At 52.6% G+C, this 27,098-nt stretch overlaps 1 protein-coding gene across 6 annotated transcripts in view; it reads right to left on the bottom strand.

Moving 5' to 3' along the window:
- EPHB2 (EPH receptor B2) overlaps window positions 1-27,098 on the bottom strand; it is a 92,930-nt gene that overhangs the window by 49,148 nt on the left and 16,684 nt on the right. For all 6 annotated transcript variants that reach the window (XM_009289104.1, XM_009289111.1, XM_009289118.1 and 3 more), the window contains exon 3: window positions 574-729. In XM_009289104.1, coding sequence (XP_009287379.1) covers window positions 574-729 — 156 coding nt within the window. The remainder of the gene's footprint in view (window positions 1-573; window positions 730-27,098) is intronic.

Raw genomic sequence — 27,098 nt, 5'->3', positions numbered from 1 at the left:
AAGGTGTAAGAGCCAGAGCCCTGCTCATCACTACAGAACCAGCTGCACCCCATCCTTTTCCCCATCCCTGGACAGGACTCTGCAGCAGGCACATGCTGAGCCGCGTGCTTCCCTTGGTGTCAGGGATGTGCGGAGCAAGCTGGACAGCCAAAGGCAGGAGCGGGAACAAAACCTGTTCTCTTAACCCAGGCTCATTTGATTACGTGGCATCTCTGGCAAAGTTCACCAGTTATTTTTTGTAGCGTTTCTGATTCCTGGCCTTTGCATTAATGTCCCACGTGCCAACACACAGGTCTTCTCGTCCGGGTACAGCCCCAGAGTGAAGTCATCCCACTGCCTAGAACAACACAGAGCAACCCAAATTTCTGTCCTCTTTGCACTTGCAATGCTTGCAAGCATAGACTGGCCCAGGGTAAGAAAGACCCACGCCTGCAAGGATGAGGTATTCTGAGCCCCCTGGCTTCCTCCAAAATCCCACTGAGACAGATGCCTTTGCTAAGCATCCCTTGGTGCTCTGGTGTCTCCCTTCCCAGCCGCACGCGGTCCCTCCCCAGTTACCCAGAGCCCACATACTGGTGCACGGCATGTCGACAGGATCAGCATCTGCCCGGTAATAGCCGTTTCGGCACACGCAGTTAGTGGCCCCTTCCGAAGTCGTCCGGCTGTTAATTGGGCAGTGGACACATCCTTCATCCCCTTGGCTGGCCTTGAACGTCCCCGATGGGCAGCCTGGAAGAGAACCAACAGCAGTGGTAAGTGGCGAGGACAGGGGCTGGCGGGGATGCCTGGAGCCTGGCAGTGCTGCCAGAAAACACCCTTTGGGGCTTTGCAGAGTCCGAAGCCAAGACCTTACAATTTGAAGTAAACACAGTGGAGAAGGAGCAGCTGGTTTGAAGGCTCTGAGGAGGCAGGCACTGCTGCTCGCGCTGCCTGTAGAGATGGGGTCCCCATGCAGACATCTCTCCCGCCTCGTCCCCAACCACGAGCGCAGAACAGGGTCCACTCAGGGATTCTTACAAATGCAAAGGGGATTTTTAGTCACTGTCACGTAAGAAGATGCGAGCGGCTGTACCAAGTCAGACCAAAGGTCCCCATGGTCACCAGAATCCTCTCCCCAACAGCGGCCACCCAAGGAGCGGGGCACACGCATTGCCCACAACACCTTCCCACCCTCCAACAATTTATAGCTCAGGGACTTTCTAAGAGGCAGGCTCTTTGCATTTAACATCCCTTGTGGGATGTTTCTTCCACTAAGTTACTCAGTCATTTTTTTATTCCATGCAAACATTTTGCACCCATTTTATCCTGCAGCACAGAGCCCCATGGTGTAATTGTGTGCTGCGTGAACAAACTGCTGCCCTCTGCTATGAAGCTGCCAGCTGCCACTTCATTTGGTGCAATCTCACACTTGCATTGGCAATGAACACTCAATCGCCATCCACCTTCTCCGTGACCCTGAGGGTTACACAAATCTCCATCATGCCCCAAGCAAGTTGCACAACAACATTCACTATTTTATTCTCTACTCTTTTCTCATAATTAGCCATGTCCAAATTATTTTTTAACCACCAATGTACCAACTGGACGACCTATTATAGCCCCAAAGTCTCATTCCTGAGAGACACCGGCCAACTCACAGCCTACCTCTGTGCATGTGTGTGTGAAGTTGGGTTTTTTTCCCATTTGCATTTGGTGCAATCTCACACTTGCATTGGCAATGAACACTCAATCGCCATCCACCTTCTCCGTGACCCTGAGGGTTACACAAATCTCCATCATGCCCCAAGCAAGTTGCACAACAACATTCACTATTTTATTCTCTACTCTTTTCTCATAATTAGCCATGTCCAAATTATTTTTTAACCACCAATGTACCAACTGGACGACCTATTATAGCCCCAAAGTCTCATTCCTGAGAGACACCGGCCAACTCACAGCCTACCTCTGTGCATGTGTGTGTGAAGTTGGGTTTTTTTCTCCCATTTGCATCATCTCATGTCTATTGAATTCCAGTTGCCTTCTCATTCCCCAGTCATGCCATCTCATAAGGTCCTTTTGCAACTCTCCACAGCCAGGCCTTGTCTTCCCTACTCAGTATCATAAGCAAATTGTCACTTCTGCCACGACTGGCAGCAGCGTGCTAGGGTCTACTTCCACTGGGGCTCAGACCTCAAAGCCACTCACAGATGAAGAAGTTGCTCCGTTAGCAACAGCTGCTCAGAAAAGATGCGTGTTCAGCCAGGCAGGGTGGGCGAGGGTGGCACGGGGGTGCATGGTGCCTACAGCAGATGGGTGGTGAAGGCTGGACCACAGTGTGAAATACAGTATTAACAGATACTGCACAGGTGGCTAAAAATATCACTGCAAAGCTTTAAACACCAGAGAGTCCTTTCCAAGTCAGGGGATCACCAATGCCAAAGCAAAAGCTTGGCTATAAGCATTTATCGGCATGGCTCTCGGTGATTACTCTTGGTTGCGACTTTCCGCCGCTGTTAATTTCTGGTGCAGCACGAAGAGCCTGGGGGGTGCAGGTGGTTTCTGCACTGAAACGAGTTAAACAAACTTCTACTTCAGTTCGCTGCCAAGGCTTTCAGGAATGAGGCAGATCAGAAAAACAGCCTGGGAAAAACATACGCTCAGGGTTGCTGTAAGCAAGAGCTATTACTGAGAAGTATCTATTTTTTTCTTTGAAAAAAAAAGAGAGGTTTTTTCAGTTTTCATCTCCCTTCCTTCAAAATTACCTCGAGTTTCCAGTGAGAAAAGCTCTACAGAAAAATACCATGCAAAGTCCCTCCTGCCTCCTACAGTCAAAGGATCTGTTGAAAAACTAGCTTCTCCTCATTTTCCTGGATCTTTCCACCCTTGCTGTCCCCTATCCCCCACGTGTTTGACTCCATTTCTGACCCTATTCCCAGCATGTCCCTTGGTACAAACCCACCTCAGAGGGTGTTAAGCTGTTGGGAGAGTTGATGCCTGCGTAGTTCTCCATTATAGAGAAGTGATGGTGGCTCTGTAGCTGAAATGATAACAGGGTCCCCGTACTAATACCAATTTTTGAAACACGGTAAGACCAACACACAAAATTGCTCTAGTCTGACATCCAGGGTGAAATATAGGGTCATTTGATCAAAGACGTTTTGAGACACGGGCCTCTTTCACCTTCCTGAGGCTTATTCTAAAAATAACAACTTTCCCATAAGGCTGCTTCTGCATCAAGAGAGAGAGACATCAAAAAAATGCCTACGCTGCTGAGATTTAGCGACTGGCCCCGAGAGACAAAAAACATTCCCCAGGTTTGGCCCGGCACAGACTGCTGGCCACAATTAATACTTCCGTGTGCGCTGTTCTTACAGCGGGGCAAAAATTGGGGGCTGAATGATTGTTCACCAAAAATACCAAGCTGGGATGCCAAAACTCTTTGCACGTGCCATCAAAACATGGCCAGAAGTTTTGGCAACTTTATTCCTCCCTGGGAGGTCCCACACACCGACATGGGATAAAATAATCCTGGAGAATCAGAACTTCTCCAAAGATAAATGTTCTGAAATCATGCTGAAAGACAGGAAAATCACTGAAATTTGATGCAAAGTCCTTTTTTATTTTTTTTTCTCAACTAATGACAACCTCCAGAAGTAAAATAAACGAACATCATGTTCAAAACTGTTTTGTTCCCTCCAGGTCTTCCTCTGGGTGAGAAAACAGCTTTTAATTTGGAATCCACCCAATTTCTTGTTTCCAGGGTAAACAGCAAATCAAAACTGAAATCTTCACACAGGGGCTAAGCCCCCTCCTGTTCGACCAGCGTGGATGTTCTCACCACTTGCTGGAAGACACGAGGACCCAGTTTTCTGCCCCGGGTGGTGACAGCAGCTTTGGGACACACTGCTTCCCCTTAGGCTTGCAATGAGGGCAGGGGCAGAGCATCCCTAGAAACTCCTGCTTGGAAAGAGGGAATTGAAACAGTGAAAGCACAGAAATTTCTACTTTTTCAGAGCATCCTTCATTCCAGGAGGGCGATTACCATGACAGTGGCTCTGGCCCCATCACTGAAGCAGGGGCGGTTTGCAGCTTCCCACGTGGTGGGTTCCCGCATCTCCAGCACCAATCGGAGGATGCTAATAGAGGTTCACGGGAAACATATGGACCTTTACTTGCCTCACCGCTGCACATAGGCATGGATGGCTGCCTCGCTAGGGTACAGCTTGGAGACAGCAGCGGGTTTGCTAAGAGTACTGGCTGTAGCTCTCTCAAACAAGATTGGGAATGCCTGAGCAGCACCGGGTGTCCTCGTTTCCCATCCACCCACTCCCAGGGCATGGAAAGGTGGTCGTGCCTGGGAAGGCACGTGTTTTGGGAAGGGAACACCATGGAGAAGGACCCATGAGGGGTCCTGCCCTCCCCTGCAGGAGGACCACGCCGGGGATCTGGGAGGGAAGGCCACTTCTGCAGCATCTGCTGCTGGAGGCAGCACTGGCATGAGGTTTCCAGCCTGTAGCGCTGCCTGCCCTGGGGCAGCTCGGCGGAGAAAGGCATGCTGTGGCTCAGCCTGAAGGAAAAGCTTTGGCCAAACGTGCAGGAGGGGCCGCAGAGGGGTTCCCTGTTTGCTGGCCCCGTGTCCCACTGCCTCTCTCTAACCAACTTTTTAATTAATCCAGCGTGAGCTGAGCAGGCTCCAAACAGGCTCCTCTGCATCAAAAACTGCCCTGGCCTTCAGAGCCCACCCCAGACCACTTCTGCAAACAGCTCAGAGCAAACAGCTTTCTCTTGCAATAAAAGTTTCCAAAATAGCACCTTCAGTCCCTGCTAATGGCTCTGAGGAAGGGTCCTCCTCGGCTCCCTTTGCCTGGCTTTGTTCCTCCTGGCAGCAAGTCTCCTTCCACTCAAGCAAGGCGTTTTTAACGGCTGATGGAAAACAGGCAGCCCCGGCTCTGTCAGTCAGGATCCGCCAAGAGTCTTAAATCCCCAGCCTTATCTCCCAGCTGCCTCTCTTCTCCCTCTGGGGCCGGAGGCAGGGGGCAGGCAGGCTGGCTCTGCAGCCCGACATCGTCAGCATCCCTGGTGCTGCAGGACCTTGGAGCTGGTCACCTCGGCCCATCCCTGGTGCTGCAGGACCTTGGAGCTGCAGCATCCTGCCTCTCGCCCTCCCCCGTACTTTTGGGAGCCCTCTCCCATGGCCCTCCCCACTCCCACTGGCATCCTAATCACCCCGCAAACCCTAAGCAAGCCTCTGGCTCCTTTGGCCACGCACCATGCAACTGCCCCCACACCGACCCCATGCCGAACAGGTGCCAGCGATTTGCTCTTATGGAGTACAAAGAAAATAATGTCCTGGGCCATGCCAGGAGGAGAGTGGCCAGCACATCGAGGGAGGTGTTTTCCCCTGCCAGGCACTGGGGATGCTGCCGCAGCTAGTTTGGGGTTGCCCAGTTCAAGGGCAATATGGAGAAACAAGAGAGTCCAGTGGAGGGTCACCAAGATGGCCAGCCCTGGGGCACAGGGCATACGAGGAGAGGTGGAAAGAGCTGGGATGGGTTAACTGGGGTAAGGGGGGATCCAACTGCAGCTGCAGCTATTTGGGGGCAGATGCAAAGAAGACAGACCCAAACACCTCTCAGGGCACCAGACTCTGTTACAAGGGACAAGGACCACAAGTTCAGACTGGACATTAGGAAAAGCTCCTTCTCCAAAGGATGGTGCAGCCCTGGGACAGGTCACAGTGGGGTGGTGGATCTCCTTCCTTGAAGGAGATTCAGCTAAACACCGTGACTGCCTTGAGCTAATGCTGGTGGCAGCCCCGCTGCAAGTGGAAGGCTGGACCCCAGACTCCAGACCCTCCTCCACCAGCACTTCTAGGTCTCTACTGCTCGTGGTATGTGTGTGGGTATTTATGATGTTGTCCTGTGCAGAAGATTATTATGTCCAACCAGCTCTGAATTTACCTCTTTTTTTTCATCAACTACTGCTCGTGGTATGTGTGTGGGTATTTATGATGTTGTCCTGTGCAGAAGATTATTATGTCCAACCAGCTCTGAATTTACCTCTTTTTCCTTTCATCAACCTTGCCCTTCTTGCAAGATGAGATGGGTGTTGTAATGACATTGCCACTTTTCCCATACTCTTCCCCATTCTGCCACTTGTGCCTCGGCCCTTGCTTTTAGTTCTGCATGCAAATGGGTCTCACTTTGTCTCACCTGCCAAAGTTGCTCATTCTCTGCTTGTTCCTGTCCCCAGACCTTCACACGATGGTGTTTGTCACCTTAGCAAAAGGCTGGCCTCTGGACAACCCAAAAGAGCAATGCTGCCCATTGCCTTTGGATGTGCTTACACTTCTGCCATTGGCCTCTCCAGAGGCCAATGTCCTCTCCTGGACATTTTAGTGCTGGAGGGAAGAGGACTCAATCCTGCCTTGCAGGGCTGCAGTGCAGGAGGCAGGTGGTAACACCCAAGCCCCTTGGACTTGGCATTGGAGTTGGCTGCTAGCTCTGAAAGAGAGAGGATCTTGGACCTCTAGGTGCCAGCTCTCTGCACTCATCCTTCCTGGGGCCGCACAGGTCCTCCAGTTTCCCTCCTGATAAATTTAATTAGCAGCCTACACTGTTACCTCATACTTGAGATAAGCAATTAATCCCATTGCCAGGTGCTGTCACTGCCAACAACTCTGACAGCATTTGGAGAGCAGAGGATAGAAATACAGAAGGGAAAACAGGGTTAAATGAGATTAACTGAAGGGGAACGTGGTGCTCAGCCGACTTCTGTGATGGGGATTAAAGAGTTGTCAATAAAGGAAGAAGTCACAATGCAAATGTTCCTGTTTAACCCCGTCGTTATCCACAGGACAGAAATAGAAGCAGACGGCACAGGCCTGCAAAAGCATCCTCCCGTTGCTAGCGGCTTTTAGACAGGTCCCCATGTCATTGACTGGACAAGCATCCTGCACCTCACCAGGAACTCAAGGAGATCAGCTGGGTCACATCATCTCCCCAGCACACAGGCACTGCTGCTCTGGCCTCACAGCTGGAGGTGCCAGGACTCCAAAACCCACATCCCCTACAACAGTGCTCCCCAGAGATGCCCCCCAAACCACCTCATCTGCCTCCCAGCTTCAGCCCAGGGCTCCTTCAGACACAATCCCCTTGGAAGTGCCCCTGGTAAGGACTTCCACACTGCACCCTGCCTGTCTACAGCTCACCACCGGCTGCTTGGTTTAAGAGGTTATGTCTTATTCTCACCATCATCCACCCCGTCACTTGGTCCACGGGCAGGCGCAGAGGGGCAGCACTGGGTCAGCGTGGGGCTCTGAGAGGACGTTAGTACTGGGGTGTCACAGAGGTTTCGAGAGGACCAGGCAGGGCAGAGTGATGCCCTGTTTTGGGAGCTCCCCAAAAGAGCACGCTGGAAAGTCCTGCAAGGGACAAATAATCCCTGACCTTCTAGCCAGGCTGTCCTCAGCCCAGCCCAAACAAGCTCCAAAGACCAGGAAAACTGCATGGGCCAGGGATTCAGCCTTTTGGACACCACGGGACAAACCAACGTCATCACACACCAACTGTGCAGCACAGCCTGGGCCAAAGCCAGGCAGTTACAGTCCCCTGTTCTCCCGCAAGAGCATCACCAGCCTGCTAGCTGGGACAACCTGAGGCAGGGAGCACCCTCATCCAAACCCTCGCAGCTCTCTCCCAGTGCCCATGCACCAGCAGCAGGGCTGAGCCCTCGCCTGGGAGAGGCTTCATGCCGGGGGCTTGCCAGCAAATCCCTCCTGCAGCTTCTACGGGGTTCGCAAGGTCATCTCCCCGCTAGCACAGCTCAGAAGTTCAAGCATCTGGCGAGACCGCCGCACCTGTGGGTACGCACACCTGCAAGCTCCCCCGCCGACCTGCTCTGGGCGGCACATCCATCAGCGGTGACAGGAATTGGCTGTCAGGGAGAAACGCCTGGAATTTCTTACCTGCCGGGTCAGCCTGATTCAGCCTCCCCAACCCATCACGGGGGCTCTTAAAGAGAAATGGAAAGCTTTCTGTCCCTGCCTGAGCATGGGGGACTGGGGTGCTGCCAGCATCCTCAGAGTATGGATGGCAAGGACCATAATCCAGCATTTCTCCTGCCACAGCCGTTCGGCGGACACCTGAGGGGAAAGGACTTCCCTATCCAAAGGAGACACGGAGCTGTATGTTCATCACGCTGCTGTAGAACACAGGTGACTGCAGCCCCAAAGGCATGGTTCACAGCTCACTTCCAGAGGCCAGTGTCCCTGGGTGAAGCCGAAACCAGATGGCGAGTTTATAGGTCAGGAGCACAGCTCTGGTGGCAGCAGATGCTTTGGCCCTCCTTGCTCCCGCAGACACCCGAAGAGCACTCGAGGATGTAGCTCCAAGACCAAGCTCAGCAGCCAGCGGTGCTCTCCTGAAGCATGACATCCACCCCCTGGGGATGTTGGGTGCTGCCGGTCTAGGAGCAATCCCAGTCCCAGCACACGGGGTGATCAGGACACTGCCAGCACCTGCGCAGTTTCAACCCCAAAACTTTGTCTCGGCTGCTTGGCATGCACATAAGGACCTAGAGCTTCAGGTGCTGGAAAACAGCCTTGCCCCAAGAGCCCTGGGGCGACTTGCATGTAGCGATGCCAGCCTACGCCAGACGAGGTGCCGAGCCATGAGGTTATTTCTGTGGAGTGACGTGCTAGCAGATACACCAAATGTCACGCTCGCGTTATTCAGCCTCTCATTTTCTTCTGGTGCAGAGGATGGACTGATGTGTTTTCCAGCCTCTGACTGCAAGGCTGCACGGTTTTTTTGTTTTTGCTTTAGATTCCTTACAATATAGTAATTTATTTTATTTTGGTATTTTAAAAAATGTTTTTCAGGCAAGCAGCATGTCCTTTTTCAATAGATGTAAACACTGCAGCGCTACATACTGAAAGAGCGGTTGTTTAAATGGTAAGCCAGCTTTCTCCAAGTGGTCTCCAGAAGAATTTAGGATTTTCACATTTTGTTACTTTGTTTGGTCTTGTTTAAATGTTTCCCAAAGCTTCTGCCTGGGAGAGCTCTGCCTCCGGAGGGTGGTATGCTAACCATTACGGGAACGGCTCCCAACCTTTTAACGCAGGGAAAGAAGCAAACCAAGCAAGCAAGTGGTGACATCAAAGTTGCACTGATGGAAAACCCCTAATCCTATAAACCCTTCCTGCTTTAATTGGTGTTAAAACAAAGATAATCTTATCTCAGCCCTATAAAAGAAGGGATAGGATGTACTCTCTAAAAGCCTCTCTAAAAGCCCTCATAAACTTGACAAACATTCCATGTTTCAAGCCCGAAGAGAATAGCTTTAATCCTAAAGGAAACATGAAAGTAAAAAGGGAGCTTTTCTTGGACAAGAGCCCTTCAAGTGGATGGTCTCCCCAGCCCTCTTGGTCCTGGTGCAAATCTGGAGTCACACCCCCAGCACCACGGGGCTGCTGGGGACGAGCATGCACGTCCACTACAGACCAGACACAGAGACTCAGGGGACCAGAGCAGCCAGGGACCATCCGATGTCTGCATGTCTCCAGGTGCAAGCAGAGCCAGGATCAAGCCCCGAGCAGACTTGTGCCTCCACCTCCAGGGACTCCAAGTGCATCTGTGGCTGCTCAATGTTTTTATCTGCGAATCGCCTGTCTCTACCCAACTCCCTTATCCCAGATGTTGGAGGAGCAGGTTTCAGGGTCAGGGGTGCAGGGTCTGAGATCGGGTCTCTGAAGGACATCCCTACCTGACCCAGAAACCCCAACCCCTACAGCCAGCGTGCAGAAGTGTTGACAGCACTATTCCCAAATTGCTCTGCCTTGACTTCCCATAGCATGAGGACCAGCGTCCTCCCACCCACCCTCCATCTCCAGCAGGCACTCTGCAGACCCCCTCAAGGTGCAGCTCCCAAGGGAGCCTTTCCAGGGCACAAGCAGCTTTTCCAGGTGGAGGTGGGGGTGGCCAGGAAAACTTGGGAGTGGGCATGTTTAATCATTACATTTTAATGCTGCTTAGCACCCAGTTTAGACAAGTTTAAAACATGCCAGCTGGTTAAGTGCCAGCAGCCGCTTTCCAGATGACAACATTGTTCTTTGTCAGCACTAGGTGCTGAGTGGAGCTGGCATAAGGGCTGATTAAAAATGGTTAGTTATGGTGGTTTAAATCACTGGGGGTGTTGCTGCACAGTAACTTTCCTTCCCAGCCTGCGGTGAGCGGAGAAGCTGTAGGTAGGCAGCATGGGAAGGGAGGTCACACACCACCCAGGGCAGTTGCACACTGTCCACCTCCACTTTCCAAAATGCCCTGAAGTCTGCTTACGTACTTACGAAGGCCAAAACCCAAGGAGAACCAGCCTTCCTCCAAAACAAGCTCCCAAGTGCTCTGGCACTTGCGAGAGCTGCATGGAGCATCGTGTCCAGTTTGGGGCTCTCCAGTGCAAGGAAGACACCAGAGCGACTCCAGGGGAGGCCACTGGGATGGCTGGGGGCTGGAGCGTATGGTGGGAGAGGAGAGGCTGAGGGTCGGACGTGAGCCTGGAGGAGAGAAGGCAAAGGAGAGACCTTACTGCTGCCTTCAACGACCCAACGAGAGGGTGTAAGGAAGATGGAGCCAGACCCTTAGAGGTAGCACAAGGCTCAAGGTGGCACATGGGAGATTCCAGCTTGACACAAGGAGAATGTTTTTCATCACGAGGGAGGTCAAGTATTGGAAGGAGGGCTCAGAGAAGTGCAGGGATCTACATCCTTGGAGACAGTCAAAGCCTCTCCCAAGGGACTGGCATTCCCGTCACTCTAGCTGCCCATCACCAACAGAGCTTCCACTTCTCAAGCTTTTGGATGCCCCGCCTGCCCCCTGCTCGATGGACCACCGCTTCCTGGCTGTGGGGGTACAAGCACAGCGAACGGGGTTACACAAACGCACTGCTGGCCTGAAGGCAAAAAAGAGTGATTTACACCAGATGTCCAAAGGTCAAGCAGTTGTTTGTAGGCGCAGCCCAGGGAAAAGAACCTCACTTTTTCACTTTGCTTAAATTCACCAACTTTGCTAAATCAATCACACTTGAAAACGACAGCCCCCTTCCCCAAAGCAGAGTCCCTTGGTGCTGTCACCACGCACGTCTCACAGACCACGGCACCAGCCTGCGACTCCAGCTCCGTTTCGGAAGTCCATCTGTTCCTGCCACCTCTGATTCACTCATGTCCGAACAGGCACAATTCTGGCCCTCGAATGTCTTCAAGGCTTCCCAAACTACCTGAGCTGAAGCAGCTTCACCCGGCAATGAGCTGCCGCAGCAACGTGGTGCAATGGACTTTGAACCGCTAGGTTTTGAGCCTGCAAAGAACTGCAAGAAGAAACCAAAATTGCTGTGCCTCCAGGCAGCTGATCCGCTGAAAAGCTGGGGCTCCTTTGAAACTCCCTGCTCCAGAGGAGAGGAGGACTTACAGACAGCTTCTGAGAAGTCCATTCCTGCAGGGGCAACGTCAGCTTTAAGCCAGGGATGAAGAAGGAGTGTTGGGACAGCAAGACTGACCATGAGCCACGTCTCCTATCCTAGAGAGGGCATAGCTAGAGGACTGGTGTCTGTCGCTGCACCCACCCTCATTTATGTGGTCGGTCTGTCTGTCTGCAGCATTATTTAGCAGCAGTCAGCTTGCTATCTCAGCACTGCTGATGAAACACACAAAGTATTGTAATCGGAAGGATTTGCGATGGGGAGAGAAATTTTTTTTAAGCATGCTGACCTGAGTGCTAGAAATTTTGGAAATGAGCAGCCCCCTCCTCAACCTCCCCAGCCCCCCACCTCTCGTGTGTGTGCCTGATCATGGCATTTGCAGTATGCAACCGTGTGCCATTTTTCCCCCACACACATCGGACAGACAGGACTTGGGAGCATGCTGGCTTCTGCAGTTAACAGGCAGCTGTGCGCACAGGGGCTATCACCGAGCACACCATCAGCAGGAGAGAGGGAAGCAGGAAGAAAGATAAAAGCAAGGCAAATGAAATCTCTCTAGAAGAGCTCGTCTTTTCCCTATTTGACAGACTTTTTGGAAAATGTGGATGGCTGTGTGGTACGGCCATCCCTTGCTGGCATTGCCACCGCATTCAGGGTCTCTGGATGCCCAGGACCTGATTTGGACATCCAGGCTGCTGCGCATTCACAGCCTCATCTGAGGTCAACCTGTCCCGTGGCATCACCAATCTGGGGGACGGTTAAGATCTTAAAACTGACTCTGCTACAGCTTCACCCCAGACATGTTCAACCTTTCTTTCTACTGACACGAGCCAGGCACTTGGAGGCTGGGCAGAGAGCACAGAAGTCCAAGGAAGGAAGCCACGGCTCTGTAATCAACACACGTATTTTTGATAGAGAGCAGGAAATATGATGCGGGGCTGCACAATGAACTATGAGTACAGAAAACTACCAAAACCCCCAACTCCTTCCAAACAGCAGGTCTGACCATCCTGCAAGCTGAGAAAAAGCAGCGTGGCTGTGCCAAGATCACTATGTGCCAGGGATGTGCATGTAAGGAGAGTTAAAGTAGGGATTTTATATATTATTTTCTAGGAAATCTTTTATAAAGCCTCCCTATTTTGCACAACTGTAATGACTTCTGCAATTCGTGCCTGAATAAATACCCAGGAGCAATTTCCACCGTCGTCATTCCCTCTACACTCAATGCATCAATTTGGTAGTGGTGTTTGTGCAGTATTGAGGGTTGCGAGGGATCAACATCAGGAGAAGGTTGAACCCTCAGTCCCCTGGTTCTCATTTCACTGATAACTTTCTCCGAAAGGATGCTCTGCTGAGGGAAAAGCAGCAGCAAATAATTATCTGTCTATATCCATCAGGAGCAGCGTTTTATGGCAGGACCTGAGAGCCAAGCGTGCACTGTCAGAAAACACAGATGGGAAGAGGCAATTTTCAACAGCTCGTAATTCCCCTTATTTGGGCGGGTTTTGCCTGCATCCATCAAAATGCACCTTCCACACCTGAAAGCTTTCTTCCACCAGATTTCATACTTCCATACTCCCAGATTTTCATACTCCCACTGGAAAGTAGAGAGGCCTTGGAAAGGTGTCGCAAGCAACTCGAGACAGAAAAAATGTGAGGTTGCTCAAACACAAGGTTGGGAGTACGCTGGCTGGTTTCAGCTGCATGAAAGTTGAACTCAGTTCCTGCCTCTGTGCATTTAAAAGTAACTCTCAGTAAGTCAGGGGTCTTCCCCAGCTTCCCAGATTGCTGGGGCTCTCCCACCGTGCTCGAGGGCTTGCTGCCAGCGCCGGGCATGCGGCATGAGCACTGAACAGGTTCCCAGACATGCCAGAGATGCCAGCAAAGCCACCAAGGACAGAAAGTACAAATAAAACACCGTGAATAATAACCAAAATTGCCTCAAAAAAAGTTGTTGCTGCCCCCAGGGAAATGCAATTCATATTTTTCAGTAAAAATTAATTCTGGCTAAGAAATTACAGTGAAGGAGTAAAAATGCATCTTAAAAAGTCACGAACTGGCAGCAGTGGCTTTAAATTAGTAAGCACAAAATAAAAACATTGATAAGAGCAGCTAAACTGGGCAGCGGAAAAAACAGGGCCCGTAAGATTAACAGCAACAAGATGCAAATCAAGAATGCAAGAAAAGTGAAGCCATAGTAAAGATATGTGCCTGCCCCCAAAATATGCCAAAATTGTCCATTGTGACACAGAAAGAAAGGGATATATAATAATATAGTGTATGCATAGAGAAGGATTGTTTCATAACCAACACTTCCTTAAAATTTTCCATTCCTCCTGAAAGTAGGAAGAATATCGGCGATCGGCTCCCAACGCCAGGCGGTATTAGATAACTTGTACCCAAGAGCTTTAAGAGTCAGCCAAGGAAAACTCTATGATGCAAGTGCCGGTGTTTATGAAATCAGCCGTTTTGAGACCATTTCAGGGGACCAGACACACTGATAACACTGCGGCATATGATTTTTCAAGGGTAAGAGATGCTTAGCTCTCTTGGCCAAGATGATGGCACCACTGCCAAGGGTAATGAGTGGAACAAGTGACATCAAATAAAGTCCCCTGATATATTTTCTTTGTGTTGTGTGGTTTCATTGGTTTACTGGTCACTTTGCAGAGTGGGATCAGAGACACTCAGTGCGCTGGTGAGGTTGAGCACCCTCCCAGCCCCATTCTGCAAAAAGTGGTCCTCGGCACCACATGCCACATAGAAGAAAACAGGGTGAAAAACAGAGAGGCTGCTATAGAGAATGGGCTGAGCGTGACAGCCCGGCATGAAGCTGCAGCAATGGATCAGTGAGATCCTCACACGGGGAAGGCAGAAAGTGCCCAACACATTGGGTCAGACTTGGACATGATGTGAGAACTGCAACAATTTCCTGATCCCTCAGCAGTCATATAAAAATATAGATAGATTTGGGCTTCTTAATCCACAGACTGCCCAACCACCAAGCTCATTTGGCTGTGAGGCGTCCCAAAAGTCCTTCTCCAGGGACCTTCACTGGATTTCCCCAAGGTTAGCCACTCCCGAAGCCCACAGCATGGCTGCGGCTGACACAAGGATTTCCTCTGCCTGCAGAGGAGACGGGGAAAGCAACCACGCTTGCCTAGGTGGGAAGCAGCTGGGTTATTCGGAGCAGGGGCTGTGGTCGGAGAGGGGTTTTCTTCAAAGCACAAGGCGCCTGGAGCAGTTCCAGGCAGGGCTGGGAGCGGGACAGATGGCAGAGCCCTGCTAATCCAGACGGGCAAGCAAGGCTTTTTCAAGGGACTGCGCAGCTCCCTGGGACGCTGCCAAGCATGAACTCCCACTTTAAAGGCCCCACTTGCTCTTACAGATTAACACAGCCCCCCGAGAAGGTCCCGTGGGGAGATGCTCATGTTTGAGAAGATTTGTGCGCTGCCTGATGAAGGACGCCATACTGGAGCAGAGAGGGGAAAGCAGAGCCGGGCTGGAGCACAGGGTGCATGTCCCAGTCCGCTCCTGCTGCAATCCTCACTAATGGAGTGCAAAACCCCAAACTTTCCACCCCGACACATCTGCATCCCTCATCCTAGCAGGGCGCATGCTGCAGCATAGGGATGTTAACAAGGAATTGCCTTATTATTAGGGCTGCATGAGCAAAACTTGAGCTGCCATGCTCATCGAGGTGAGGTCTATGTCTCCTCCTCTCTCCTGCTCCTTTTGGCTCCATCTGCGATACAGAGCCTCGTTTTCCATGGAGAGGCAACGTCGGGGGCAAGGGCACGCAGACTGACTGTGGTTGGCTTGCAAGGCAGAGCTCTGCTTGGCTCTGGACCAGTACACCTTCTTCTGCAAACAGCAACTGTCGGGACTAAATACAAGCTCCTCACAGTACCTCTAGGTCGCTAAGGCTCTTCCTGCCTGGTGACTTCTCCTCCTCCACTCTCTCTGGGATACCTCTCCCCGCTGCTTTTGTTCCTGTGATTTCATCTGCTTCCATGGGAAACCATCATTAAGTGTCTCCCCAGCTTGTTCTCTGCCCATCCTCCCACATAAGCCACTGTGATCTCAGCAACCCTCACACTCATCACAGTGGGACATGGAGCCCACTCTCCACTCGTGCTGGTCCCCAGCGCTCTCCTGCTTGCCCTGCTGCCCAGCTCTTGGGACTCTGGCTGGCCTAACACAAGGTGCAGAGGATGTCCCCTGCAGGAAGGAGGTACCAAAAAAGTGATGAGGAGGAAAGTGCTCAGTGGCTGTACTGCACCGGGAGCTCCTGGTACGGAAATGCTTGAAGCCAAATGAAGAGGTACCCAGTAGCATGAGGGCCATGGGCCCTCCAAACCTGTTGGCCAAGCAAGGAGCAGTGACCAGCTTCTTGTGTCCTTGTCTCAAGGACACCTCGCACAACGCAGCACATCCCTGGTTATGGACTCCTCCAGGCAATGAATGGTACACCCGAGCAGGCACAGACATCACGAGCAATGCCATGCTCTCCCCCTGCACCAAAACAGGGGAGGAATGGCAGCTCGCTATGCCATAAAACACAGTTGATGCAGGCAAAGCAGCAGCACGAAAGAGTATGGGGCAGCTACTGACATGACCCTCAGCTTGACTGCAGTCCCCTGTCCAGCCAACGCAGCCTGTCTTGGAGGTGGCAACATGCCTGGGGACCGGTAGGGCTGGGGTCGTGCAGCGGTGGTTACTCATCCCTGCGACAGCACAAGCAGACGGTGCACAGCAGCCTTGCTTCTCCCCTGTGCCAGGATGCCTGGCTGGCCACCACTGCCCCACCAGTCCGTCCCAGTACAGACAGTGCCATGGTACTGGAGCCCAGATGCTCACAGGACTGCTCTCTCTGGTCTAGAGCTGAAAATTAAATTAAAACCGCGACAGGGACAGTTAATTAAAGCAGATTAGTGCGAGACTAATTAGGGACGCTGACACTGCAACCATCAAGCCCTGCGATGTTAATTAGCTGTTCATTAATGTCAGCTCCCTGTTCAGTACAGAAATATGAACTGCCTATCTCCTGGGCTTCATGCACAGCAGAGCACACAGCACCACTCGGTCACCTCCTCCGAGGGCACACCCAGCTTCCCGTCACCTCCCAGCAGGCACCATCACCACCAACAGCGAGATCCTCACCACCACCAACAGCAAGACCCTCACCACCACCACCAAGATCCTTGCGACCACCAACAGCAAAATCCTCGCCGCCGCCACCACCAACAGCAAGATCCTTCCCACCACCACCAGCAAGATCCTCACCACCACCAACAGTGAGATCCTCGCCACCACCATCAGTGAGGTCTTCACCACCACCCAGCACAGAGACACAGCCACCACCGACAGCAAAATGCTGTCACCACCCTGAACCACTACAGCCACTGACAGCCAGGACGTCCTCATCCCCACCCAGCAGCAAGACCATGCCATCGTGAACACCATGACACCCCAGCACCACCTGTGAGCATCTGCCATGTCCCTCATTACTGGACACTATCCCCTGTGCCACCGTCAGAAAGTTGAGTGTTGTCCAGGACCCACCCCTAGAACTCCCTAAAACTGGCACCCACTGTCTTCCATATTCACAATGCGCCAGGGGACATGCAGGACCATCCTTGTTTCCTCTCTTGGCCTTGAAAAGGTACTAGGATGATGCTGCCCCATCGCACCATCATGTCCATAGTTGGGACACAAAAAAGAAGGCTGGAGGACTCAGGAGAGACAAAAGCAAAGGAAAGGACATCCACCAAGCTCCTTGGTGTGACTTTCCATCACCACAAGGACCTCTGTCCTGCCTGGTCTGGGAAAGGCAAAAAAAACCAAACAGCTGTTCCCCAGGAGGACAAGAGCACACATGGGTGTGTAGGGAGCACACGGCGATTGTAGGAAGCACACAAGGGGCTGCAGGGAGTACAGATGGACTATAGGGAGCTCACAGGGGCTGCAGGGAGCACACACGGGTTGAAAGAAACACATGGCTGGTGGAAGCAGACACAGGGTTATATGGAGCACACGCAGAGCTACATGGAGCACGAACAAAGGTTGTAGGAAGCCCACAGGTGGTTGTAGGGAGCCCAAACACACAAGGTTATATGGTGCACACACGCAGGTTCCAGGGAGCACACACGGGCTATAGAGAGAACACACAGGGTTCATAGGGTGCACACACCAGTTTAGGGAGCACACACAGGGACATTAGGGTGTACAGACAGGGCTGTAGAAAGAACAAAAGGGGATTTGGGGAGGATACATGGGGCAGCTGGGAGAACACACAGGCTGTAGAAAGCACAAAGGGGCTGTAAGGAGCACAAACGGGCTGTAGGGTGCACACACAGACTGTAGGGAGCACACGTGGGTTGTAGGGAGCACACAGGGTGTTAGGAAGCACACGTGAGGCCGAAGGGAGTATACAGGGGCTGTAGGGAGCACACAGACTGTAGGGAGCACACACAGGGCTGTACGGATAACATGCTGGCTGTAGGGAGAACACATAGGCCTGTAGGGAGCACAAATGAACTGTATGGAGACAAATGGGCTGCAGGGAGCACACACATGCTGTAGGGAGCACACAGAGGCTGTAGGGACTACACAGGGGGCTGTAGAATGAACACACAGGGCTGTAGTCAGCACACGCAGGCTGAAAGGAGCACACACCAGCTGTATGGACCACACACGGGGCTGTAGGGAGCACACATGGGACTGAAGGAAGCATACATGGGCTGTAGGGAGTACCCACACTGGCTGTAGGGAGCACACACAGGCTGTATGGAGCACACACCAGCAGTACAAACCACACACAGGGCTGTATGAGCACACACAGGCTGTAGGGAGTACACACACGGGGTGTAGGGAGCACACACGTGGCTGTAGGGAGAACACAGGGGGCTGTGGGGAGCACACACGGACGGTAGGGAGTAAACATAGATTGTAGGGAGCACACACCAGCTATAGGGAGCACACATGGGTTGTAGGGAGCATACACCAGCTGTACAGACCACACATGGGGCTGTACACATCACACATTGCTGGGAGCACATGTAGGCTGTAGGGAGCACACACAGGGACGCAGGGAGAGCACAGTGGGCTGTAGCAGTACACATGGGGCTGTAGGGAACACACACAGGCATAGGGAGCACACACAGGCTGTAAGGAGTACACACGGACCATATAGAGTAAATACAAGCTATAGGGAGTAAATACAGGTTGTAGGTAGTACACATAGGGGTGTAGGGAGCACAGAGGGGGCTGTAGGGAGCACAGACGGGCTGTGCAGAGTACGCACACGGGGGCTGTAGGGAACACAGACAGGGGCTGTAGGGAGCCCATCAGTGGCTCTTGGGCTGGTCCTACTCAGTAGCGTGGCGTGAGCCACTGGTACCGTGCACGGGGCCTCACCTTGACACTCAGACAACACTCGCCCCAGCTCACACGTGAGCCCTACAGATCTTTGGCTTCAACCCAACCACAGGAACTTTCTGCCCCACACATCCCCCAGCGGGGTCTTGGGGACACGACAGTCTTCCTGTGTTTGGTGACAGTCACGGCGCTGAGTTTCCTCACCCAGAGGAAACGCTCCTGCAATGGAGCATCTCCCAAACACATCACAGCTGCTAGACTGAACCAGCCCAAAAAACCATGCATGCTCCTCAAACACGGCCACGCTTTCTGCCATGCAAGCCTGCACTGATTCCCTCCAGAACCAAGCTGCATTTTCACATCCCACCCTGGAAAACCAGCGAGGATGATCACACCTTCTCCTCCAACCTGCATCCTGCTCCAGCACTGCAAAAGCCTCTTTGTATGATGCATCCATCGCCTTTAGCCAGCTCTGGAGAAAAAAAGTGTCTCGTGCGTCTGGGGCAAACTGGTGATGGGGTGGGAGCTAAGCGAGGACATCCTAATGGGAAGCAATCAGACTCCACTGCTTCTCCTCCCCCAGAGCATATTTAGAGCTTTCAGAAGGAAACAAAACTTGTTTATCTTAACGCTAATCAATTTATAGCAATCAAAATAAAACCCATTAGGAGCCATTCCCCATTTGAGTTTCAAAGAGGCTTCTGACCCCAGGAGGCTCTGAGCTGATTGATTAGAAATTTCTGACACTAATGTGTGTCTTCGAAGGGTCCAGTGTGGCTTTAATTCCTCTCTCCTGAGACACTGATCGTGTGTTAACATCTGTCAGCCCCTTCCTGCACTTAGGGGAGGAGAAATTCATGAGCATACTGAGTTGCATGGCACAGCTGGGGAGAAGGCAGCATTTGCTGGCTTAAACAGCTTCCAGAAATCCCTTGGGGCAAATCATTTGCATGATCCTTTTCTCCTTGGGCAAAGAGCTGGAGTGCACCAAGAAATAAAAAGCACTGATGCAGAGCGGAGGCAGCAGGTGGAGCGGTTAGAGCTCAAGGCTGGGATTTTGGCTTTTGCATCCCAACTTTGTCCCTGACTCCTTGTGTCCCTGGGCAAGCGTGCTCCCCCCCCTCCGTGCAAGGGTAACAGCGGAGCACAAACGGCAAAGAAAGACATAAGAAAGATTATTTTTATTTGCAGTTGGAGACAGATATAGGGAGGAGCCTTCATCCTTCAAGATGGAGCATGCTTGGTCCATCAGTGTTTTGTATCATGGCGAAGGCTACATCTGTCTCCAGTCAAGGACAGAGTTAAAGCACAGAAACCACCAGTCCTGGCATGGGGTCCTGCACAGCTGGGGGAAAGGAGCTGCATGTTCAGGCACAGATGATGTTCTGCAAGACATGCTGCCTTGAGGGCATCACCCCTGGTGACCACAGACCCATTTGCTGGAGCTGAACAAATGCAGCCGGGCAAGAAAGTGCATTTTTTGGCAGGGAGGCTGAAATAATGGACCCTGTGATGGAGGGATTCTACGCATTTGCTGCCACACTTCTTTGTCCTATGCAAAAAACCTGAGGGTGGCCATACGTGTATGCAAACGCATTTAAGCTAAGGGTATACGCATGGTCATGTGCACCTGCATGGGCGTGATCGATAAGGGGACAGCACGGGAACAGCGTAATCCCGTGCACGCTCTTCCATCTGTACAAAGAAAAGGGCTGGAGAAGGGGTGGGAGAAGAGGGGGTAAATCTGTCCTTGCAAAGGGGATGCAGCAAAGACCAGCAGGCAGCAGGCTCCCTGCTGCCTCCACCTCCCCCCTGCAGCTTGCCCTCCCGAGTAACAGCCCCCTCTGCGGCGTTCCCAAGTGGGACCAACTGCCTCTCACTTTCAGCAGATTAAAGCAACTAATCTAGTTAATGAAAGCAAATCAGCTCAAACGAGCCGCTCTCCCCTGCAGCAGGGCAGTGGGTCACTGGGAGCAAAGCTCTCCACCCCTGCCCGGTGCCTGGAGCTCCCGGCAAGGATGCTAAGCTGCTGTTGCTGCAGCAATCTGGTGTGCAAGGTCAGGCCTTTCACCTCCCCAGCAGGCATCCAAGGCAAGCAGGCATGCGAGGGTGCACCTGGGACTCGGTGGGAGCCTTCGGTCTCTGCCCCCACCTCATCCGGGGGGCAATCAGCCAGGTTCATCATGCCAGCCCCGGGTTCAGGATGTTGAACCTGCAGGACATGGAAAATAGGTCCGGGGGCGGCAGGGTCAGCTGGTGCGAAGGTCCTCGGGAGTGGGATGCAGCGGTGGGGCTCGGTGGGGGCAGTGATGGGTGTCTTGGGGTGCTCCGGTGGATGCTGTGGGCGTGGCTCGGGGCAACCCATTACAGACAGCACATCCAAAGGATGCCGCGACGGAGACTTGCTATCCTTCAGGCCTTTCTGCAACCCAGGAGGCAGGGGAAGAAGTCTCTCCGCCGCTGACACCGGAGGGAGGAACCGCTGCCTGCCAAGCTGCTGGACTCAGCCGTTGCACAGGTGTCGCATCCCTTTGAACACCTCCCTCCTTCTCTACCAGTATCTCCAGCTGGGCAGCCCAGTGGCCACGGCTCTGGCATCCAATGCCCACGATGCCGACAAGGGATGGGAGGCACGGGAAGGACTATTGGCAATGCCTGCACGACGGTCCCCTTGGTGGGTGTTGCCTGCGGGGCCCAGGGTCCAGCTGCCAAGCTGACACTGCCCACCGCTCTCACAGGCACTGCTGGGTCTTCTCAGCCCCCCTGGGCTGGCTGGTCCCTCCACAGCCTTGCACAGATTTGGGGGCTCTGGACCCTGGGGTCCTGTGCTTCATCCAGGTGCCCTTTGATGAACCTGATGGCCAGTCCTTGGCTAAAGCCCAATGCCCAGCAATGAACCATCTTGTTTTACATACTCCAAAACATGGAGAAGTCCCTCTTATCTCTTGCTCTATCTTGAGCTTGCTCTAGTGGTTAATCACTTAGAAACACATGCCTAATTTTTTTAATTTGCCTAGCTTCAGTTTAACCCTACCGGTTCTTGTTATCCCTTTCTTTGCCAGATTAAAAAGCCCTTTAGAGGCTGGTGTTTCCTCTTGGTAATCATCTCACCTCTTAATCTTCGAGAAGCTATTCAGCTCTTTCAGTCCCTCATGGAAGGGCATTTTCCATGGCTCTTGGGACCATGTTTGTGCTTCTCTGCACACCCTCCAGGTTTATTTTTCATATCCCTCTTGAACTGTGGAGAGTAGGGCAGTCCGCTCACATGGAGGTGTTTTTCTAACCTCAGTCTACAGGACAGTCAAATTTTGCATTTAACTTCTTCGTATGAGATGTGGCTTAGCACGACTTCCCAGACCTCCTCACTTACTGCTCATGGTTTCACAGGTTTTATCAGCAGAGATTTTCAAATCCCTGCTAGATGCAGTTACAGCAGGTCTGATCTGGGCGCTGCTGACCCGTGGTGGGGTCTCCTGTCCCCCCATGCCCCACTACCCCCTGAGGAATGTGTTTAGACCCCACGCTGGCTTCAGCAGCATACCGAGGTTTCTCTATCCATCTCCACTGCAGAGATGGTGCTCGGGTCAAGCTGGCTCCATGGTCCTGGCACATGATTTTTCATGGCATCCCAGCAGGGCTGGTGGGAAGAGACCTCTGGGGTCTCCAGGCCAGTCTCCAGTTCATAGAAGGGCTATGCCCAGCCCTAAATCAGGGCAGCTGCAGCTGCATGCAGCCAAGCCTTGGAAATCCCTGAGGATGGTGATGCTCAACCTCTCTGGGGAACTGTCTCAGTTTTTCCAAAGTCCACCCTGAGCCTCTCAAGCTGCAGCTTGTGGCTGCTGTCCCTTCCTATACGATCTGGCACCACTGACGGGGGCTTGGCTCCATCCTCTTTTAATTGCCCCGCACAGAGTTGTAGCTGTGCTTAGATCCCTTCTCGGGTTCTTCTTCACTGGGTTCCCTCCCCCTCGCTGAAATCTCCTTGTGCCAAGCTCCAGCCAAGGGCTGAGCAACACAGCTAGTCAAAGCTGCATCCCTCCACCATTCTGCACAGCATGTGATGCAATCCTCCTCTGACATTGGGAAAGATCCTCCTGAGACAAGAGATAAAGTGGCTCTGCTAGCCTACTAGTGGTTGAAGAAACCGCACTGAGATCTGGAACAGAGCTCGACATGTCCAAAAAAATACCATGCAGACAGAAAATCCCAGCAACGTGACACATTCCCCAGTGGCATCCAGAGTTCAGGCCCACCAAGGGTGACCAGCCACTGCATAATGCATGAATAACATCCCTGCGAACGCACATATTCATGCAGAAGCTGAGGATGTCGATCATCATGGTGCCGGAACAAGGAGCCACCCTGAGCACCCACCTGCAGGCTGGAGCAGGGGGTGACGAGTGACACAGTGTAGCCTCCTGACGTCCCCAAATTAGCCGGGTTTGCCAGAGCTAAAGCCACTCGCAAAGAGTGACAGCAAGATCTCAGGGTGCCGAGTGACTGGACAATAACACGGCAAATGAAATTCAGCGGTGACAAAAGGAAACTAATGCACTTGGGGGAAAAGAGCCCTAATTATACAAACACAATGATGGGCACTAAATTAGCTATTAACATGCAGGGAGGAGATCTCGGCAGCACTAGAGATAATTCTCTGAAAACATCAGTTCAAAGCTCATCCATCATCAAAAAAAATGAGAAAATGTAAGGAATTATTAAGAAAGGAACCCAGTGCAAAACAGGAATGTTATTAAGCCATTGCACGGAGCCACGTTTTGAACAGTGTTTGCAGCGGTGGTCACCCTTAGACAAGGTCATGAGGTAGATGATAAAAATGATTAGGGATACAGAGCAGCTTCCATATGGACAGTCAATCAACTCAGGACTTTCCATTTGAAAAGACCACTCAGGGAGGTATATAAAGCCATCAGGAATATAGGAGACATGAATGGGAATAGATTGCTTGCAATATCTTACAGTATGCAAGGACATATTTTTTAACATGGTGCATAATTAAATTGCATAACTTGCTGCCACAAGGCACTGTGCGCACTGAAAATATGAACAGCATGCCAGAAGACAGGAGGAATCAGCACTCTATCCATCCCTTATTTCTCCTACTGTCTAGCCAGTACAGACATTTGCAAACCAATAAACACCAAGGTGTTTCTGGAAAGGTCATTTTTTCCATCACACATGCAGTCACGCTCAACACATGGGAAACTCTCTCTCTCTCGGACACCTCCTGGATGTGCTTCGGGGTCTGCCCAGACCAACTGGTCAGCACCCATGGGACCTCCAGCTACCAAGAGCTGCAGCTGACAGTTTCCCAGGGGACATCACCTGGAGGATGTCCATTTCTAAAGCATGCTCCAGCCCCAAATACCTCCGTTTTGGTGAGCCAAGTTAACAACGCCAACAGCTGAAATAGAAGCTGGAGGGGCTGCCAAACAAAAGTACCTCGCTCTACTGAGCCGTCTGTGAGCAGAGTGCCCTAGTCGGTGGGCTAAGGACAGTCACCATCTCCCATGAGAGCAGCAGGACCCACAGCATGATGTCGCACTAAGGACTGTGGACTGTGTCCCCGAAGCCCCAGCATCCCATGATGTCGCACTAAGGACTGTGGACTGTGTCCCCGAAGCCCCAGCATCCCACGATGTTGCACTAAGGACCACAGACTGTGTCTCTGAAGCCCCAGCATCCCATGATGTTGCACTAAGGACAATGGACTGTGTCCCCAGAGCCCCAGCATCCCAAAGATGTGAACGCTGCAGCAACAGGGTCTCTAAAGCCCTAGTCTTTGCCCCTGCAATGGGTGTCCGACCCTGCCCCTCTGCCGTCTGTGCTAAATCCACAGCACAGTGCCTGCACATGCATTTAAACCTGTTCTAGGAGGCTGCTCCAACTCTTCCGCTGGCCCCCAAGAGCCTTCTGTGGAATAAGAAAGCACCCCAAAACATATCAAAGATGTCTACAGAGAGGCTATTTAAGGGGAAAGAGCTTCTGGGCTTCCCATTTGAGGGGTATGTTTCCCTTCATGCCCAGCCCAGTGATTAGTGCTCGCCAGGGAATCGGAGCTGCAAAATGAATTTGAGAAGACAGAGCAGTGTCAGGCTGTTAGTAGCTCAGAAAGGATCTTGGCTCCCCTGAGCCTGAAGGCTGAGCACTTACCATTCAGGCCCCCACGATAGATTTAACAACCAAACGCTTCCAAGGCAGGCGGTGGCCTGCCTGGCAGCCTCTCACGCTTTTTTTACGGCTCCAAAGGCGGGCGTTTGCGTGCCTGCCAGCCTCTCCTGCCCCGACTCCTCCCCAAGGAGACCATTAGCACCTGAAAACAGAGAAGCCATGGCCTTGGCCGCAGCATCTGGGGTTGGACGCAGCACTGCAGAGCGAGGCTGGATCCGTACAAAAGCCAGGGCTATGAGAGAGCTTCACATGCCGCCGCTGTGCCGGGGCTCGTATTTTTGGAAACAGCATCCCAGAGGGCTGCAGTGGATGCTGCTTGTTCTCGCCAGAGGGCTGCAGTGGATGCTGCTTGTTCTTGTGCCAGCCCTGACTGTTTTGGAAAGTTTGGTTAAGCTCCATTTGGCTGCCTCCGAGTTATTCAAGCACAGAAAGGGGGGTTATTGGTTACAGGAGGTTTCAGATTTTTTTTCTGAGCATGGTTTGGTCGAGAAAGCACAGATTTGGCCTGCCTGGTGCAGCTCCTGCAGAGAGGCGAAGCAGCCTTTTTACACGAGCATGCAAAGTCACGGCTAACTCAGCAGAGTATTATTTAAAAGGACGTATTCAGAACTCGCAGCCCATGTCTGCTCAGTCCCGTCTGCAGCCAGGGCAAGAGCCACCTTCTCTGCAGCACAAATGCCTCCATTACCATTCACTCCTCTTCGGTTCTCTTCACGCCTCCGGCAAAAGCCACTCTCCCCCCAAGCAGCGCAGCACCGTGCGCTGCTTTACCGTGCACAAGGTTTTGCAGGAAAGGCTGGACATGAGCAGGCAGGGTTGCTCCAGGCTGCCCTGCAGAGTCAGTGCTGCACCTCAAAACACCCCGGGAGCCCGGGATGCCCCCTCCTCCTCCTCAGCTGCTCGCTAGCCATAATGCTGATAATAAAGAAACCTCTGTGCGTCTCCAGGGAAGCGGGACTCAGAGAGGGGCACAAAGACTCCCGCAGCTGTGTGTTTGCAAACAACCCAGCTGAGCTGTGAAGAGGGGCTGAAAGCAGTAATTGTCTTTAATTAGAGGAGGTTGGAGGCATCTCAAGCTTTGACAAAAGACATTTCCAGTCTGCTAGCAGCTCCAGCACTCATCACTGCTGCAGCCGCAACCCGGCCCGCAGGTTCAAAGGCGGCGTGTGACAGTGGGGATGTGGGCACGCCAGCCCAAGGGTGCAGATGCACCAGTGCCAGGGCAATGCCACGCACCCGCAGAGCACGAGAGACGTGCACACCTGCACTCCAAGGAGGATCCAGCAAGTCGGCTCACAGCAGCATGAAATACCTGGGACCTCTACAAGCCTTGCACTTTGCACCAGACCTGAGCCAGATATGCCTGTGTCAGGGCCCAGCAGCTGTCTGAAAGCGTCCCACCCTCCTGCTTGACCTGGCTGCACGTGTCTCTGTCCAGGGGTGTCACCTCCACCCTGGCTGGTGTCTCACCCCTGTCCTGATCTGCCCTCGTCACCCTCCCGCAGGGGTACCCGCACCCCGCAGTGCCTTGCTGGGGAAGCCGCGATGCGCACAGACGTGATGCACACAGGCAGAGGCTACAGACCAAACACCAAGAGCGCTATTGCTGCAGTTTCTCCTGGGCTAATTAATTAATCCTGCTTGTTAGTGAGTACCTGGGCTGGTGTGGAGCTCTGTCATGATGCTGCATCCTTGCAAGCTCATGTTGGGCTAAGCAGCCCTCGCCAAACAGGAGCACATGCCACGCCAGACACCTGCACATATGGATGCTGCCCCCCCGAAGCCCTCTGCCAGGGCTGGCCCTTGCTCCCAGCCACACTCTGAGCTTCAGGGAGATGGCAAGTGAGCTCAGGGTACCAAAATGTCCTCCTTCGCTCCTCTCCTCCATGCTCAGGGATGAAGGTCCCCAGGGAGGGTATACTGCCCACCATATGCTGCTTCCTCCCTCCCACTCGTGTTTGCTTTTGGCCTTCCAGCACATCAGCATGCAGGAAAACACACCTCTGGTTTCCATGGAAACCCCATCTCGCCCCCCCCCAAACATATGCAACACGGTTGTGCTGGCACAGCAGCGCGGG

The sequence above is a fragment of the Aptenodytes forsteri genome, unplaced genomic scaffold (assembly GCF_000699145.1).
Source record: "Aptenodytes forsteri isolate BGI_AS27 unplaced genomic scaffold, ASM69914v1 Scaffold253, whole genome shotgun sequence".
Lineage (NCBI taxonomy): Eukaryota > Metazoa > Chordata > Aves > Sphenisciformes > Spheniscidae > Aptenodytes > Aptenodytes forsteri.
This window is presented reverse-complemented; position numbering and strand designations above follow the sequence as displayed.